Source organism: Vanellus vanellus (assembly GCF_965231255.1).
Source record: "Vanellus vanellus genome assembly, chromosome: 1".
NCBI classification, from domain to species: domain Eukaryota; kingdom Metazoa; phylum Chordata; class Aves; order Charadriiformes; family Charadriidae; genus Vanellus; species Vanellus vanellus.
In genome coordinates this window covers 128,835,077-128,852,490 of record NC_138905.1, presented here as the reverse complement: position 1 = coordinate 128,852,490, position 17,414 = coordinate 128,835,077, and the positions used below count along the sequence as shown (strand labels likewise).

The window sequence follows — 17,414 nt, the reverse complement described above, 5'->3', positions numbered from 1 at the left end:
AAAAGGATGAGAACATCCCCTATTCACATAATTTCTCTCTTATACATATAAACTATATACTCCTCCACATTTTATCATATTGTTAAACCTGTGCAGAATTACCTAAGTCCTCTAAAGATGTCCAAAGCAAACTCAAACATTGGTCAGGGAAACCATGAGCAGCAAAGTTAAGCTTTAGTCACAAAAAACTGAATTACGTAGCATGTTTAAGCAATAATGAGAATAACACATTTGTGACATAGTCCTTAAAGCCACTCCCCAAATTTTGAACGAAGCACATCTGCATTAACAGGAAAATGGTGAATCCGCACTTAGCAAGTACATCTCTGAATCAGTTGCTGATTGAGCTTCGCACAAACTCTGTGCAAATCTCCCGCAAGTTCAATGATCTAAATCAGGGAAATTATTAATTGTGCAAATACTTTTTGAGTCATTTGTAAGGCAGCTACAAAGGGGAAAGGGCTTCTATCTTAGATCCAGAATGCTCTATATTATTATAGTATATAGCAGAAATTTAGATGACTTATTGAGAGAAAAAAAGGCAAAAGGAATGACATCCCATTGATATCTTAGGGGCAAATCACACAGAACAGGGAGAAAGCAAAAAAGAAGAATTTCTTTGTTGGCTAGAGATGCCTCCAGAAGCCATGTCTAAAGACCTGAGCATAAATAGGTCTTCAAGGCATGGCAAGACCAGAAGGGGACTGGAAAGGGCAGTAAGCCTCATGCTCTAGCAGAGATGTTGAAAGAGCCAAGAGGGGATCCTCACTAGGTGATGTTTCAATATCTTTCTCATTGTAACTAAGTAGCATTATGGAGAAAATAAACTTATTTTTACACATGTATACCAAGCACACCAATCTTTGAATGATAAAATTATTATTAACCAAGCACGGCCTGGGAAATTCCCCACATCTTGTCCCCAGAAGACTTGTGGACTCCCAAGAGTTAAAAGGAATTGCAGTGCAGAGTTGCAAGAACCTAATGGGAGGCAAATAATACTAATTTTGAACAGGCAGTGAGGTCACCCACTCTGCAAGCTCCAAGACAAGAAAGAGAGAAAATAATCACAGATACCCTTCACAGTATGATTTAAGTCAAAGTTGATATCAAAAGAAATCTTTGAACACAGCATTGTTGCACTCAACTTAGGCATATGAATTAATAAACCAGAGAAGCTGCAGTCAGTTAAGTTTTATGGTAAATGGCCAAGGGAAAAGACTTGTAAGCTTATTAATATTTCATAATATTGTAACACTAAATGTGGTATACATTAAATACGAAAGCAGTACTGAATTTCCCGCTTTCTTTAGGAAAATACACCATGCTATGTTTTCAGTTCACAGGAAAGTACAGGCATTGTTTTTCCTAATATCATTGAAACACTTCTTTCTCCCAGTTGAGAACGTGAATTAGGTTCCCTGGATAAATTTCTATTTTTTTTTTCTGTCACCTGCTTCTTCAGTATCCAAGTAACTAGCAAAAAGGAAGACTGAAAACACAGCAACAGAAATTTAAGATCCCCAAGGAAAAGAGACAGAAGTGTCTGTCAAGGATCAAGAGGGGATTAAATATATACAGTCAGTTAGCAGGAATGATTCTGGGAGAAGAGATTTACTAGAAACCAAAATTGCCTTACAGTTGAAGACACTGGAAAGCCTGCAAACCTAATACTGAGGAAGAAGATGAGGACTTTCCCACCCTGTCACGGGGAGCACTTAGCTTATTTTTCTTGGCTCAAAGAAGTCTCCCCATACAGTGAGACTTATATTCTTTGCAGATAAACAGTAAAGTACTATAGGTGACAACAGCCATTTTCATAGATCAAGAGGCAATATTATCGATACCATGGAAATAAAATCCCCGGTAACTCCTGTTTGTTGCCTGATGACTAAAGCTCCAGAGAGGATTTTTTTTGTTTTGTTCTGTTCTGTTGTGGTGTTAGTTTTCTAAAGCATTAAGGGAATAAGATCCTTTCAGACAGGGATAAGGGATTAGTATATCTTGCTGATGATTTGGGGTCAAACCTGGCAGTGTAACTGCTGGGACGGTTCTTAGCAGTAATGAGGAAGCTGTCTGAAAAAAGGAAAAGAAGGATTCCATACCATTGGCCACAGCAAACCGTGTTACTACTTCAAAAACTTTAAGTTACTGACAATAAAGAAAGAAAGCGAAGCAAGAGACCGAGCAGGACATTTGTCAGTGGTCCCCTTACCTGCTGTGAAAGGCAATCAAGCCCAGTCCAACTCACCCAGCTTTTCGTGCCAAGCTGTAACAGGCCCCAAAACATCTTTTACTCAAACTATGTAAAAACTGAATCTAATTCTTTCTGGTGAGGTGGGAGTACAGGGATGGAGGAAGAACCATGACAAATAAATTTGTCATATAATATAAATTTGTCATAATAAAAGCAGAAGGCGGCCATCGCCATGCGGCTGAGGGAGCAGTTTGGCATGGGCACAGCTACCCAAACAATGGATAACGGGAGCAGCACCAGAGGACCTCCTGCTGCCCCGGCCCCGCAAAACTGCAGCATTCCTTTCTTCCCTCCCTCAAGCCTCCAATGAATATGTCTCTGTTTCAAAAGTACGTGGGCTTCTCAGGCTGCAGCCTCAGCCCAAATCTAAGCATCAGCATTCCCTCCGTGGCTTGCAGCTTCTGCTGCAGAAGATGGACATCTCCCACCCCACACAGCTGCGGCCAATACAGAGACCTGAAGGCAGCCCCTGGAAGAGCACAGGTGCCTCCCAGAGACTTCTTCTGGTTTCTGGTGTCTATGGAAGCCTCTCCTCTGAGTTTCAGTGAGAATAAACAGGCTCATACCAAGTCCTGCCTATCTACAAACCCAGCTAAAGTCAAAGATGTGTAATACAGATGTCCTAGTTAGGTGTGAAAACTGAATTGAAACTAGGCACATTACAAGTAAGGTCTAAATTAATTTAGGCTGTGATTAATTAGACCTATCATAATTTATGCATAATCTGTAATTTATGCCTTGTTGCATCAACCAATCATGTGGTTTATTCTACACACAGAACAAGATAATTTAGATTACAGGGAGACATACTGAAGTGACATACAGCAGACCTGTCATGGAAGGAAAAGAAAGGGAACCGGAAAGGGTCCTGAGTGAGAAACCTGTGTTTGCTCATCCTTATTATCACGGTGACTTTGTGAGAGCTGTAACTCCAGCAGCAAGGTCTTGCAAACCTACCTACCTACCAACCAGTGTGAGAAGACGCAGTGACACAAATATGCAGATTAGAAGTAAAGACTGTTAAAATAACGCCCCATATCTGCTATTCCTACTCATCTTTCTTTAGGGTTTTCTCCACCATACATTCTCGTGCCAGCTCCTTGCAGGCGTGCATTATGACGGCACAGCTCAGTGGCTGCCATGCATCCCAGATCCTTCCTCGAATCCCCTCCAGCTGTGTACTGGCTGATTGCTTCTCTCCGCCTGCCCCACATCCCTGTGTGGTTTCATACAGCATTCCCATTTCCGCTTTTCCATCAATTCCTACTGTCTCCAAAAGCCCCCTACTCTTCAGGCACCCACCGTTTACTATAATATTTGCATCATCAAAACAAAAGTAATCGTACAATTTACAACACTAATTGTTACTCTTTTGTAAATATATAAACATGTTTCTTTTATTGTAAGAGTGGGAAGATGTGAACGCATGAATAAATGACCACACAAAGTGAAGGCCCAGGTGCATGTAGTTGGCCCGCTAGTGTTTAGCCTTCATTGCCAGCTACCTCCTGTCCTGTCAGCAACCCCATCTCCATCGAGAAATCTTGTTGAAGTAAGGCTCTGTGTATAAAGAAACCTAGGGTACTAAATGCTTTAATCCCCAAAACAGGGGATTCATTGATTTTTCTGGTGCAATTCTGACTCGCTTACAGCACTGACATTTTTGTCTGTTAAAAATGATAATGATATTGTTAATAGTTCGGGCCCCATAAGAGGGTTTCTCTGCATGAAGTCAGGCTTGAGTGTTACACTTAATCTGCAGTTACATTTTAAATTGCATTTATATTATAGCTTAATTGAAGTGTGCACACAATTTCCGACAAATAGTACTTTCAGTTGTTATACTATATCAATAATAATTATAACGATTTATACATTCATTCAACGTAGATTATGTGAGAGTTAGATTACGAATGCTTTTGAATTACAGTGGAGTCAACCGTATACTAGTATAAACCAACTTGCGGTTATTTGCCTTTTTTCCTTTGTACATGCCCTTTTAGAAAGGCTGTCTCTAACTGGTACGTGGGTGCAGGAGCCAATATGCATCTTGTTAATGAGTTAGTGCTGGAATTATTAAAATATTTTCTTTTCGTTATCTTGTCTATCGTGTTATCAAGGACTCTGTGACGCGTTTCAGAATAATTAGATCTTTTGACAACTGCTGTAATAGCTAATAACTGTCACTACCATCATATAAGGTGCTTGAAGCTTCCTAAACTCACTTTTAGGGCTCTCCTCTTTCTAACGTCTTTGATTGTTTCCAGCTATGAGTTCAGCCCTCGCCGCAGCAATGACAGCTTCTCTCTTCATACAGAAAATACGTTCTTGGTCTCTTCTGCCAACCTAATTTCAGTATTCAAGTTCATCGACTGAAAAATAACCAGGCTTTTGCTTACAATGATTATAAATTCACAATCCCATCTGGGCCTCAGAATTTTGCAGAGCATATTGGCGATTAAAATTCAGTTAATGCTTGTAGACCCATTGACTGTGTTACATATCTACAAAGCAAACTGTTGACACATTCATTTTTATTTCAAACTGCATGCTGTAAATTATATGGAATAGGGAGTACGTTGAAAGCTCTTAGCATGTTCTGAAGTCAGGTACAACATGACCCCAGGAACGTATTCTCACCAAAAAATTGAAAATGAAAAAGTCCAGGGACTTTTACCACATAGAAAATACAGAACTATATCATTATAGGAAAAAAAAAAAAAAAAAAAAAAAAGATATCTCGTGTTTATCAGGAAAAGGCCTCGGGCAATTGCAGAGGGTTGTGCTGTTTCTGCATGAGAAAGAAATAGTGGATTTCCAAAAGCAACTTCCCATGAATAGCCACAGCTATGGATATAGGCTGTAGACCAAGAAATAGGCTACAGAGGATGCAAATTAGAATAAAAAGGATTACATTATAGGATTACAAATAAAATAGAGAGAATGCAAATTCATATGCTGTAAAACTGAAATAGAATATAACTTTCAAAGAAGTGGGATTAACTTAAGGAATCCTGAAAGCTGTGACACACATGGTACGTTTTCTTTCTGGCTCAAAAATATTCTCTCTCGTAATGAAAAGCTGTTACACTGAAGTACATCTTACAAGTTTCCAAAACAAGAGTTTTCAGGTTTCCAATAGGTTCCCAACTGGGAGCTCTTCCCACTAAAATGGGACTGAATGACTTCTGATTATAAGTCAACATTTCAAATATCTCACTTCAAACATCTTACGCTAAATTTCAAAAAATTCCAAGTAAAATAATGCCAAATAAACTGACTTGAGAAGATCCCGTTATCAGGCAGACAGCATTTAGTTGTGCTACAAATTCATATAATGGCAGGATATGCTATTTAACAGTTTAAGAAGCAGCTAATTCTTTCTTTGCTGCACTTTAACAAGTGAAAACACATTTAAAAATAGGGCTTATAACTAGGTGGCATAAAGAACTATGGTCTGGAAAAATATTAACATTTCTTATTATGTCTTTTTTTTTTGTTTGGTGTTACTCTAAAATAATCAGGAAATATATTGAAATTATCATCATAACAGAATATGATAACAAAAATCACCAAAAGATAAGACAGATCAAGAGAAAGATGCAACAAACAAAATTAATCTACATCTAAAGGATTAAAGTCGCAAAGTTAACCACACTTCTTCTATGAGAGAGATACACTGATTTTACACTGGATAAAAACCTTCATTTGGAAGGCAAGAAACATTTTAAATAGCTTACTTGGATTTCTTTTTTTAACTAAAGATATCAGAACTAAAATCTCAACATGCTTATACCTATTTAAACTGACAGTCTTGCAGGCTTTTTTTGCATTTTTGCACTCAGAGTAAATTGCCAATGAGCCTTCAAAATAATAGCCATGCTTTTACAGAGTATGGATTAAGTAATTTACAATACCCACCTAAGACACTTGGCTAATTTCTAATTTTTAAACACCTGTTAAAAAATGTACTGATACTACTGCAGGTTTGGTATTCTGTATTTAATGGACTTTGAACTTGGGCAGACTTGGAACAAATAATGGACATTCTACACTAAAATAATTTCATCAGATGGGGTTGCAGTTACAGTAAAAAGATGTTCAGAGAAGCTAGAGAATTCAAGTGAATACATCCTTACAGACTAACTCTAAATTGATTTGCAGCTAGTTTGTAATACAGGCACACAGGCAAACATGGACAGTTTTGATGTTTGTGGGCATGCCATGCAAAAAACTGGCATTGAGAGATGAGAGACCTCAAATGTCTCTTTCCGGTCACTCTCCACACCAGTCAGAAAGACTGCTGGCAAACAAAAGCACTGCAAGGTGACTATTGATTACTCAAGAAAGTTCTTTGTGATTGCGGGAGGTTCCTGAGGACTGGGAAGAAAGCAAATGGCACTCATTTTCAAGAAGGGCAAGGAGGAGTATCTGGATAACCTGGGAATGGGATGAAGCAAATCCTCTTAGAAACCTGCAAATCATCCTTGAAACCATTTCCCAACATACGAAGGACAAGAAGGTGACTGGGGGTAGTCAGCGTGGGTTTACAAAGGGTAAATCATGCCTGACCAACCTGACTGCCTTTCACAAAGAGGTGACTCTGAAGAGCAACCAATGATAGGACAAGGGGTAATGGATTCAAGCTGGAACACAAGAGGTTCCACTTAAATTTGAGAAGAAACTTCTTCTCAGTGAGGGTGACAGAGCACTGGAACAGGCTGCCCAGGGAGGTTATGGAGTCTCCTTCTCTGGAGACATTCAAAACTCGCCTGGGCGCCTTCCTGTGCAACCTCATCTAGGTGTTCCTGCTCTGACAGGGGGATTGGACTAGATGATCTTTTGAGGTCCCTTCCAATCCCTAGCATACTGTGATACTGTGATACTGTGATACTGTGATACTGTGACTGGCTCAGTGACTGGGAGGAGAGCAGTGCATGTTGTTTATCCTGACTTTAGCAAGGCTTTCAACACTGTCTCCCGTAACATTCTCACAAAAAAACGTACGGACTAAGTAAGTGGGCAGTGAGTTGTACTCAAAACTAGCTGATCTGCTGGGCCAAAAGGTTGGGACTAGTTGTACAAAGCCCAGCTGGAGATCTGTCAGGCGCCTCATGCAGTTCAACAAGTGTTCTGCATGCAGGGGAGAAGCACCCCATGAACCAATATGTGCTGGGGACCTACCAGCTGGAAAGCAGCTTTGCAAAAAAGGTCCTGGTGGACACCAAGTTGGTCATGAGCCAGCAGCGTGCCCTTGTGGCAGAGAAAGTCAATGGTATCCTGGGCTGCATTAGGCAGAGTGTCACCAGTGGGTCAAGGGAGGTGATCCTTCCTCTCTGCTCACCCTGGTCAGAAAAAGCTGGAGTGCTGAGTCCAGTGCTGGGCTCCCCAGTATGAGAGAGGCATGGACATACTGGATCAAGGCCATCAAAGGGTTACAAAAATGATTAAAAGACTGGACCACCTTTCAGATGAGGAGAGGGTGAGAGAGCTGGGACTGCTCAGCTGGAAGCTGGGAAGGCTCAGGGGAATCTTATCAATAACTATAAATATTCAGTGGGGGGAGCAGAGAAGACAGAGCCAGGCCCTTCTATTTGGTGTCCACTGACAGGATGAGAAATGATGGGCATAAATTGAAATACAGGAAATTCCACAGAGACGTAAAGAAAAGAAATTACTGCGAAGATGGTCAGATCCTGGAATAGGCTACCCAGAGAGGCTGTGGAGTCTCCATCCTTGGAGATATTTAAAACCCAAGTCAATATTGCCCTGAGCAACCTGCTCTCCCTGACCCTGTTCTGACCATGGAATTAGAGTAGATGATCTCCAGAGGTGCCTTCCAGCCTCAGCTGGTCTGTGAGTCTGTGAAATTTCATCAGTTTATAGGCTGAGCAACAGTTTCTGGAAGCACTCCAAGACAGACACAACAATTCTTAGGAGCTTATAGTCGTCAAAAAAAAAAAAAAAAAAACAAAAACCTCTACAGACTGACTTATTACAACAGGAAAAAAATGGGTTCCTTGGTTACTATTTAGGGCTAAGACATTTTTCATTTTCTAGATAAGAATTTCCCAGATTAGAAGCAATAAACTTTTGTGTCTACAGTAGGTAGATTTAGGGAAAAAACTCTGGCCACATTTGGAACAAGTCCTCGTTTGAACGTCCTCCTCTCAGTTAAGGGAAGCATTACTGGTCAAGTAAACTTTGCTTCACATTTGCCTGCAACACGTCAAGAGCAAAATGAATCAATTCAGCAGTAGCGGCATCTGGGAAGACTTGGCAAAACGACTGTTAAATCGGCTTAAGATAATACGCAAAAATTAGCAAGCCTTCTTGGAAGAGGAAAGGGCTTATTTAAAGTAGCTAAAACAGTGCAGCAATGGATGTGCATGACTCAGAGAAAAGGGAAAGCGGCAACAGGACTAAAGAGAAAATAAGAGAGCTGACAACAGTATCAGTAGAAAGAGTTTGGGCTCCACAATTCAGCCGCTATTCCCTAAGAAAAATAGGCTTGTCCTTACAAGCTGAAACGGTGAACATTCACCGTCATTCAGTTTGTTTCAAAACATAAAATGTTTCCAATTATGGTTTTTAGCTGTACCAGTTGAAAAACACTATTTAGTTAGTAACTGAGCTAAAAATAGCAGTAATTTTGGAATTGATTCTGAATAGACATGCCTTGTTTTGAACAGGAAATAGAGATGGAGAACATAATCTAATAGATTTCCTTTCTCAAGGCAAAAATGTGCCCTAACTTACATTCTCTAAAGCTTTACATCAATCAGGTAATCAGGTCAGAAATACCACTTCACTAGGGATATCTTTTGCTCTTAATAGAGGAATTTGATACAATTAAGTGCAAATTCAACATATATGTTCTCTAGAAAGACAGAGGGAGTGCTTTAAGCAACATCTTTTAAATCTACACTAGTATCACTGAGCTATCCTGTATGCAGGTATCGTGGAACTTTAAACAATGACAGGAAAAAAAAATAAAATTCAGATTTGGATGATTTTGTATGCTTATAAAGCTTTTTTTTTTTTTTTCCATTAACTGTTATACATCTTACCGTTAGATAACTGCTCCTGAAATTCACCATTTATTTCACAGTTTTAAGTTTGTCTCCTTGCCCTTGTTAGAGCTTTCAGAACTGATTCATTTAATTATTAGGAAGAACAGAAGGGACAGAATCAACCCTATAACATGCTTGTCCTTTACAGACTACTATAAAAGGAATTGTTCTCACGTTGGCGAGAAAACAAGAATTCCTTTTTGTGAAAAGTTACTTGGCTTCACCTTTGGTTTCCATTCAACATCCGTTGCAACTGAAACTTTCTCCTCTGTAAACAGAATATAAGCAGAGCAAACACTTTAATCTGGAACTTCTGCATGTTTAGAGAGTGAGTAACCATCAGTTGACCAAGCATTTATAAATGTGGCCTTAGAATTTAGTGTAAAAATATAGTGATTTCTATTTTCAGCATCGTTAGCAGGGCTTGGAAGGGTGGGGCAGGGTATAAGCATAAAATATGTACTAAATCACATGATAAGAGGAGGTTGACAGTAAATAAAGTCAAATGAATAAAAGAAATATTTTTGTCCTCCTGAAATCTAGTGCAAAGTATTAATTCATTCTGGGCTGCTAACAACCTTCACTGAAAGCAACAACAACAAAAAAGAAAGAATAAACCAAGTGTGTTCGAATTAGTAAGGCTGTACGCATCATGTCCACAAATTCACCATCTGTCCATCACAGGCTGGTACCTTCTGAGTTTCCTTTTCCCCTTTGGTTTGACGGGCAGTTTTAATGAGCCCCTTTTAAGCTGGGCAGGATCGTTGCCTCCAAGGTAGTCCCACTTCGGTCTCTCAGCAGCAAGGAGTGCCCCCGTCCCTCTTGCTCCCCCCATACCCCAAACAGCCTTCCTCATGTTTTCCTTTCTTATAAGGTGATCAGCTTCGGGATGGGTTAGACAGCCAGGAAGGGCCTGGGAGCTGGTTCATAGTTTCCAAGCCCAAGAATGCCACAGGACAGCTTTACGGCTAACAGCATTTTTCCCCGTCTTGAAGACATGGGCACAAACCTTCTCAGTTCTTCCCATCTTCAGCATCAGCCATTTACATCAGAATATTTTGCGGGGCTCCTATCTGCTTTTTTACAGCATCCATGATCCAGGAACTTCACAAAGTGCTCTTTACCTCCAGTAATGCTAACTATATAATATTATTATCCTTTTAGAAAATACAGTGCCTGCATTAATTTTCCACCACCTCAGCAACAGCTGGGAAGCTCTGAGCTTTGTTCAGAGAGAAATAATTTATGGGCAGTCTTTTTCTTGAAAATATGTTAAAAAAAAAAAAAAAAGGAATGGAAGAAGAAGGTGAAAGGAGCTATTGTAGTATTTGTGTGTGACAAGAGCAGGAAGAGGGTTGGGAGGGAGGACAGATGGACAGAGACCTCAGAGTTCTCCACATATCTTTTGATACATACGCCGTCATCAGAGTGCTAGCTGGGTCAAAGTAGTAATAGGTCTTGCTGCAGAAATATTTCTTATAAGAAGCTTGTACCTGGTTAGGACCAATAAGGAAATTTTTATTTCTTTCCTCTTTCCCTTCCCCCCGGCCCTTTGGTTTTTCTCGCCCTCTCCTGCCACTCCAAGTCCGTGACCTTCAGAAGAAAACGCTTCTGCTTTGATAAGAGGCTGCAAGCCTCCAAGGACTGGCACTGCTTTCTGGGAGAGAAAACTGTTGCCTCGCTCAGAATCCAATCAAAACCTGACTGTACCGAATGAAAAATAAACCAAGGACATCATTATTCCGTCTCATTGTGATTTGGCTTGCCTTCAAATCTCATACCCTGTATATCTGAAATAGCAGCAACGCCTCCATTAGCTGAGCCTTCCAACACTTTAATCAAAGTATCTTTCAGAATAAAAAGGCAGAAATGTCAAATTCCAATCACCCTTTAAATTCCTTCAATTCCCCGCGCTACACAAAATTAAAAGCCTGGATGATTTCCCTTAAAATTTCCCTTAAAAACCAGCGTGCATGAGTGCCGACGCTCAGCCACGTGGGCGGCCGCCAATTTTAGCACATGGCAAGCACCGGTGCGGCAGTCAGGGAAGCTCCTCTGCCGGCATTCCGCGCTCACGGGCGTGCTCCTGCAGTCAGTGTAACCGATTTTTCACGAGTGATAACGACTTCCACACTTTATAAGAAATGCAGGTTATAAGGACGTCTAGCGGAACAATGCCACGTATCTAGTCCAGTACACATTACAAGTAAATTTTTGCCCGTTTTCTTCCTAGGTTTACATTAAGAATATCGAATACTGGTTTTGCTCTTTTAACTGGGAAACTTTCGGAGGGCGAGACCCACAGCTTTCTCGGAGTTTACTGACAGCCAGAGGAATAAAGTGGTTAAAAGAAACAGGCACAAAGGGTTTGATCAGCCTGACTGTAGCTGTCTCTCTTCTCTCTCGTTCTGTGGTGCTCATATACCCTCTAGGTCCCCAGGGATCTTCCAAAATCTTATAGCAAAGGTAAGGTAAGAAATATATGATATTCTGTGTCCCCACATTTAGGTCATCTCTACACACTGAAGAGTTTTAAGCTTTTTTTTTTAAAAGGAATCCCCAAACCATTAGAATACTTCATAGAAAAATACTGCAGCAAACAAAACCACCCTGAGGACTAACACACTTCTCTAATGTTTTCCATGAGGAAACTTTTACTACTGTAATTTTTTTATGACTAGAATTATGCTAATTTTAATCTGTTTAGGATGATAATCCTTTAAAAACGTTTTAAAAAAGAAATTAAGTATTATTGTCCCATCTTAATTATTATCTTTTATGAACGCATTCAAAATTACAAGACCATATGCTTTTACTCGCATAATACTATTTATTTATTCTACATATGCTTGCAATACTTACAAACTATATTTCACCTTTAGACTGTATGCAACTGATAAAAAAATTAATCACATAGATACGGATTATTTAGAAAATACATATTGAAGAGAGAAAGGACCAGGAAACCTTCCACGCATTATCAGCCCCATGCTCTAAATAATAGCCCAAAGATTACAATGGAACTTGCGACCAGAAGCAAGAAAGATGATGACTTTCTTAAAATCAAGCCTATCTGTCCTTCAAAACACATCTTTAAAAATGTTCCGATTTGTTGCACGTGTGGCAAGTAACCTCGAAGGGAAGTGCCGGGTCTCTGCAGCGAGTACTCCAAACCCAAACAAACAACTCCTTTGCTCCACATGTGTTTTTCTGGGAAGATGAAGGAGCGTGTTCCCTGGCCCAGCCCAGCTGGCAAGCCGTTCTGCAAAGCCACACTCTGCTAACCATTACTTCTGCTTTCCACAAAGCTCAGTCTTTGATAAGGCACAATTATTTAAAATTCCCGGTGCTGCTCTGCTTCCCCTGACAGCGATACGGTATTATCGCAAGTGCATCCTCCTCGACAGCAACGTGAGGCTATAAAGTTCCGCTAAATTTATCGAGGAGTCTTTTTCCAGCAGTTAGCTATAACACAGTACAATGGTTATCCTCCTAAATGATAATTAAGCTTTGGGGTAACATTTAATTGAAAATGTACTGTGAAAATCAACAAGTCAGCCTTTTCAAATCAAGGCTGCTTGGTTCACAATCCCGTTCAATGTGATTTTGTCTAACGGCAATCCATGACAAAAATATGAGTTTAATCCTGTCCCCTCTGGCGATCATCTAAAAATGCTTAACTCCTTGGACAATTCTGAGGCTCAAATAATTTCACAGTATTAGTCAAGGGTTAACCTTTTTCTACAAATATTGTACCTTTTCAGTTATAAATAACTCTATCTGACCAGTAACCGTATTCCACTAGTAACATAATTGAATCTCTTCCTTTGAAAAAAAAAAATTTAAAAGTGAGTGGGTTAATTTTCATGGGATCACCAGTTTTGTACGTAACATGCTGCCAGACTACTGTTCCTTGAATGCAGTCCCCTGCTCAATAAGCGGCCTGTAAAGAGCCACGGCCAGCTGCCATGCCCATGGGGAGCTTCAGGACCAGGGGCAAGGGAGCAGACACTAGATAGCAACGGACAGGACGAAGAAACCTCCTGCACTGGCTGGGGAGTGACTTTATGAGATGGTCTTTCTTCACATCCAAGATCCAAAGAAATTTGCTGCTATCCTTCTCCTACCTCACTGAGTTGTCTTAGGCCACAGCAAACCACACAGACCAACAGGAGCAATTTTGTCACGTGAAGGGGCTGGTGCTGCCAACCCAGTGTTCCCCCCAAGGTGTGTGAGCACCACCAAGCTCGTTTCAGAAGAGCTTCCGTGTGACCCTGGTGCCCCGCACACCCACTGCGAGTTTGGGCCCACCAGCCAAACACAGAGAGCATCTCCGAGTTCAGTGTCCTCCCAAAGGGATGCTGGGCATGTCCTCTGGGATGCGCACCAATACACGGAAATGAGTAAGGACATCTGGAAATTCGCTTCAGAAACGCATTTCTGACCTGAGCTAAAGCATGAACGTACATGGACCTCCGCTACAGTAAAACCATGATAACTGGTAAGAGACCCCTTGTGGCCACCAAATTTCAGGCAGGATTAGCTTCTTTTCTGCAGTGGCTCTAGTTTGATGATTAATTCTATTTTTAGTCGCTACTTTGTGCAAATCCAAGCAGAGAAAGAGGATGCCTGTGTGCAGCTGCAAGCAGAATTTGGTTCCATGTCAGACTAAGGACACAGAAAAAGGATTATATCTGCTAGAAGAAGAAATACAGCATATCATATTGAATACCCTAGGGAGGGTGGCTTCTGAGATAAAGTTCACAGTAATCTCATCTTAATTAAAACAAAATGAAATTTATGATATCTCATTTCCCTGCCTCTTTATTATTTAGGTGTCATTGTCAAAGACTCTGCAGAAATCTAGGAAGAGAGAGTCGCTGCCCCAAGGAGTTTCCAGTCTAACTCAGGCAGAAATAAACACTGAATAGCTCAGGAAAGAAAGTAAAGCTCCCAGAGGTGAATAAATACCTTCATGTTTTCACAAAGGTCATTCTCAGCAGAAGTGAAAGCAGGGAACAGAAAACCTGCCTTTACTGCCATGGCATGGGAGAGAGCAGAAGAGCAAAGGGAAGAGGTGAATGTAGAGATGGATGAAGGGTTGGAGAGGGGACTTAAAGAGAAAGGATGGATTTAAAAAACAATGCAGAGGTGCAAGCAACTGCTGTCACCTCTAAGAGCAAAAACTTTTCATCCAATATAGAGAAAGACGCAAAGCAAGCACAGGCAACAAGTAGGAGAAGTGACGTGTCCTGAATGAAGGCTGGGGATAAATTTGAGAGCGTTATTTTGGACACATTTTGTCACAAACTGCAGATACGGCTTTTTCCTTTTTTTATTGAAATACAACTATAAAAAACCTTAACAATATTATACAAAAGCGTATCGAGAAAAAATGCCATGCCCTTTAAAAGAGTGAGGATACAGGTGAGGAAATCAATTCAGCTAAATAATTCCCAAGAAGCGCTAGGGTAGCTCCCTTTCATTTTAGATATGAACACAGTTACGTGACATAATTTAGCAAGTGATTTAATGGCTCTTGTCATGAATACTATTCATCTGCTAGATGCAACTCTGGTTTTCTATTCATATTTTTCAAAAGCTCTAACGCAGCTATCTTTTTTTTCTCTCTCTCACCTACTACATCTTCAGAGTGCAATTATAACTTCTGAGCTAAGCAGCGAAGATCTTTTCCCCCTTAGTTAGCAAGCACCTGCCCGGCTTCCCTTGCAGCACCATCTCCTCCTCGGGGCTGAGGACAAGCAGTCTGGGCTGATGTTGTGACTCCCTTGAAAAGGGAGTATTTAGAAAAATGAAGACAACAAATCCTCCGTATTCCTTTCCAAAGAGTACTGGTGGAAAAGGTTGGGCACTATATAGATTGCTCTTGAGAAGACCATCTTCCTCTTGCCAAGCAGGAGTAAAACCCCTTAAGAGAAATCCATGACATTTCTTCTTCCCAACCGCATCCCCATATTTTCAGAAGGGAAGCAATCTGTCTCCTAATTGTTTAATATGTGATGATGATTACTCATTATTCTATCCCTTCTTGAACTGTCAGATTATGTCCAATAAGTAAAGGGTCCTGTCACTGCGGTGACAGGACCTTTCCTAGGGACCTTTCCTAGCGGTACGAAACTGTCCGGAAAATTAATAACTCTTTTAGTCTCATTTACTGCACAAGAGAACACAATTTGAGTTCTTTTTGAAAAAAGGGAAAGCAAACTGTGGCATAAGACCACAACTGCACCCTGAACTTTTCTGTTTCGATCTTCTTTCTTGTAAAACATAACAAAATCTAACATTATTTTCAGGAAGCTTAATCAGAAGTCAGTGACCATACAGTCCATTATATCTTATGGGGGAAAATGGCACTGTATATGTATTCCCATGGCTTTTATGATCTGAAAAAATAGACAAAACTAGGAATTCTATTATTATATATACACAGGACTAAGCTGAAAGAGTCAAAATAGATTATAAAACAGGGGGCGGGGACCATAGATTAAGTCTGAACAATACTGACACTTTTTTTTTTTTTTTCCCAGCACAATTTGTTTTGGGAGCCTGGGTGGGGGAGGAAGAAGAAAGATCATCTGGGAGCATGGTAGATGGATTTTTAAACACTCTGTCATTCTTTCATTCTTGGCTCTCTTGAGTTTCTTACTCTTGGCATCCTCTGTTTTTCTTCTTGTTGCACGGAAAGGATAGCTTTAAACTAGCAAACAAGCGCAAGTCTGGAAAACATGCCTGTTCTTTTCTGGGAAGCGCATGGGAGAGCTCAGCTGCTGCTCACTTTGAGCAAAACTGACACCCCTTCATTCGGTTGTTACCAAACACTTCAGTGGCCAGAGAAGAGCTCTCTTACTCTGTAAGTTAATATTAGGCAGTGAAACTGCATATGTCATTAAAGTTCTAAGCAACTGATTAATCCTTTGATGTCTTGCCAGATTATTAGAAGAATGACACATTTTTTTTTTCAAATGGTATTGGTCTGTCTTCTCAATTCTTTCTTTTTTAACCCCATGCTTTAATAAGGGGTGAACCTCAGGAAGAAATTGATTCTTTTTATTCAAAGGAGAGCTGGGTACTGGTTTTGGAGCACTGGAGCACTATGTAACATACAGGATATTACCCCTCTAACAGAGGCAAAAAAATTCTCTTTATTTTTACCCCCTAGCGCTCTCCTTCTTTAGACTTGGAAAGTAAACATTTAAAAATGCATGCTGTTAGTGGGCTGCGTAGCACTACGCTGCTCTGTCAAAGTGAATATTGTGATAAATTATGTCAGTCTGTTCATACTTACAATCATCTTCCACTTCCTCATACCAAAGCATGTGAGCAGACATGAAATCCCTCCACAAAAAAGAGGAAAAGGAGAACAGCAGCAAATATTTCTTGGCAAAGTATATTCCAACTTTGCTGCTCCAGTAGCTTTTGCCGAATTAGGCTTGTCCCTGCGTAACGACAGATGTGTCCCCGCACAAGCCCCAGCAGCTCTGCGGAGGAGAGCGCCGAAAGCACCCCGGTGGGATGGAGCGCTGGGGCCGGCTGCCGGCAGGGTCTGCGTCCCCGGCGGGGAGAGGCAGGGATCCTCACTTCCACCCAGCCGGCATGGTAACTAATGCCAGTGCTCTTTGGAGGCCCCTAAATGTTTCAAATTCCAGGACCTGCGCAGAAGCAATGCTCTGTGCTTCCCTCAAAACAAAGTTGATTTCCCATAATAGGACAGCCCATGCTCTCGACATATAAGGCTCTGCTTCCAGGGTGGCATGTGCAATGGATTTAAATTATGCGTTACGTCTTTCCAAGGAACATTTAGCGCTACAGAGCAGGGGGAAGATATTTACTTCTCCCTTTGTGCAGTTCCCCTGAGAGACCTACGAAACAGATTTTCCCCCTCCCCAGCAAATGACCCCCAGCTCATCCCCAGATAGGATCCTCCCTTTTTCCCTCCTTTGGGAAAGGAGTGATAACCCTCCTGTATTCCGCCCTTCTCTCCCAGCCTAGACTTTTGGGATCGCAAGCTCTCTCCTAACCAGCGGCAAAAATAAACAAACCCCAAAACAGTGCCGTCACCCAAC

The 17,414-nt window shown here is 40.9% G+C and overlaps 1 protein-coding gene across 2 annotated transcripts in view; it reads right to left on the bottom strand.

Moving 5' to 3' along the window:
* The window catches only part of DMD (dystrophin), a gene marked incomplete at both ends in the record, with an annotated part of 1,177,430 nt that extends 1,160,751 nt beyond the window's left edge, over positions 1-16,679 (bottom strand). For both annotated transcript variants that reach the window (XM_082480534.1, XM_082480533.1), the window contains one exon: positions 16,637-16,679. In XM_082480534.1, coding sequence (XP_082336660.1) covers positions 16,637-16,679 — 43 coding nt within the window. The remainder of the gene's footprint in view (positions 1-16,636) is intronic.
* Between the last annotated feature and the right edge of the window lie 735 nt (positions 16,680-17,414).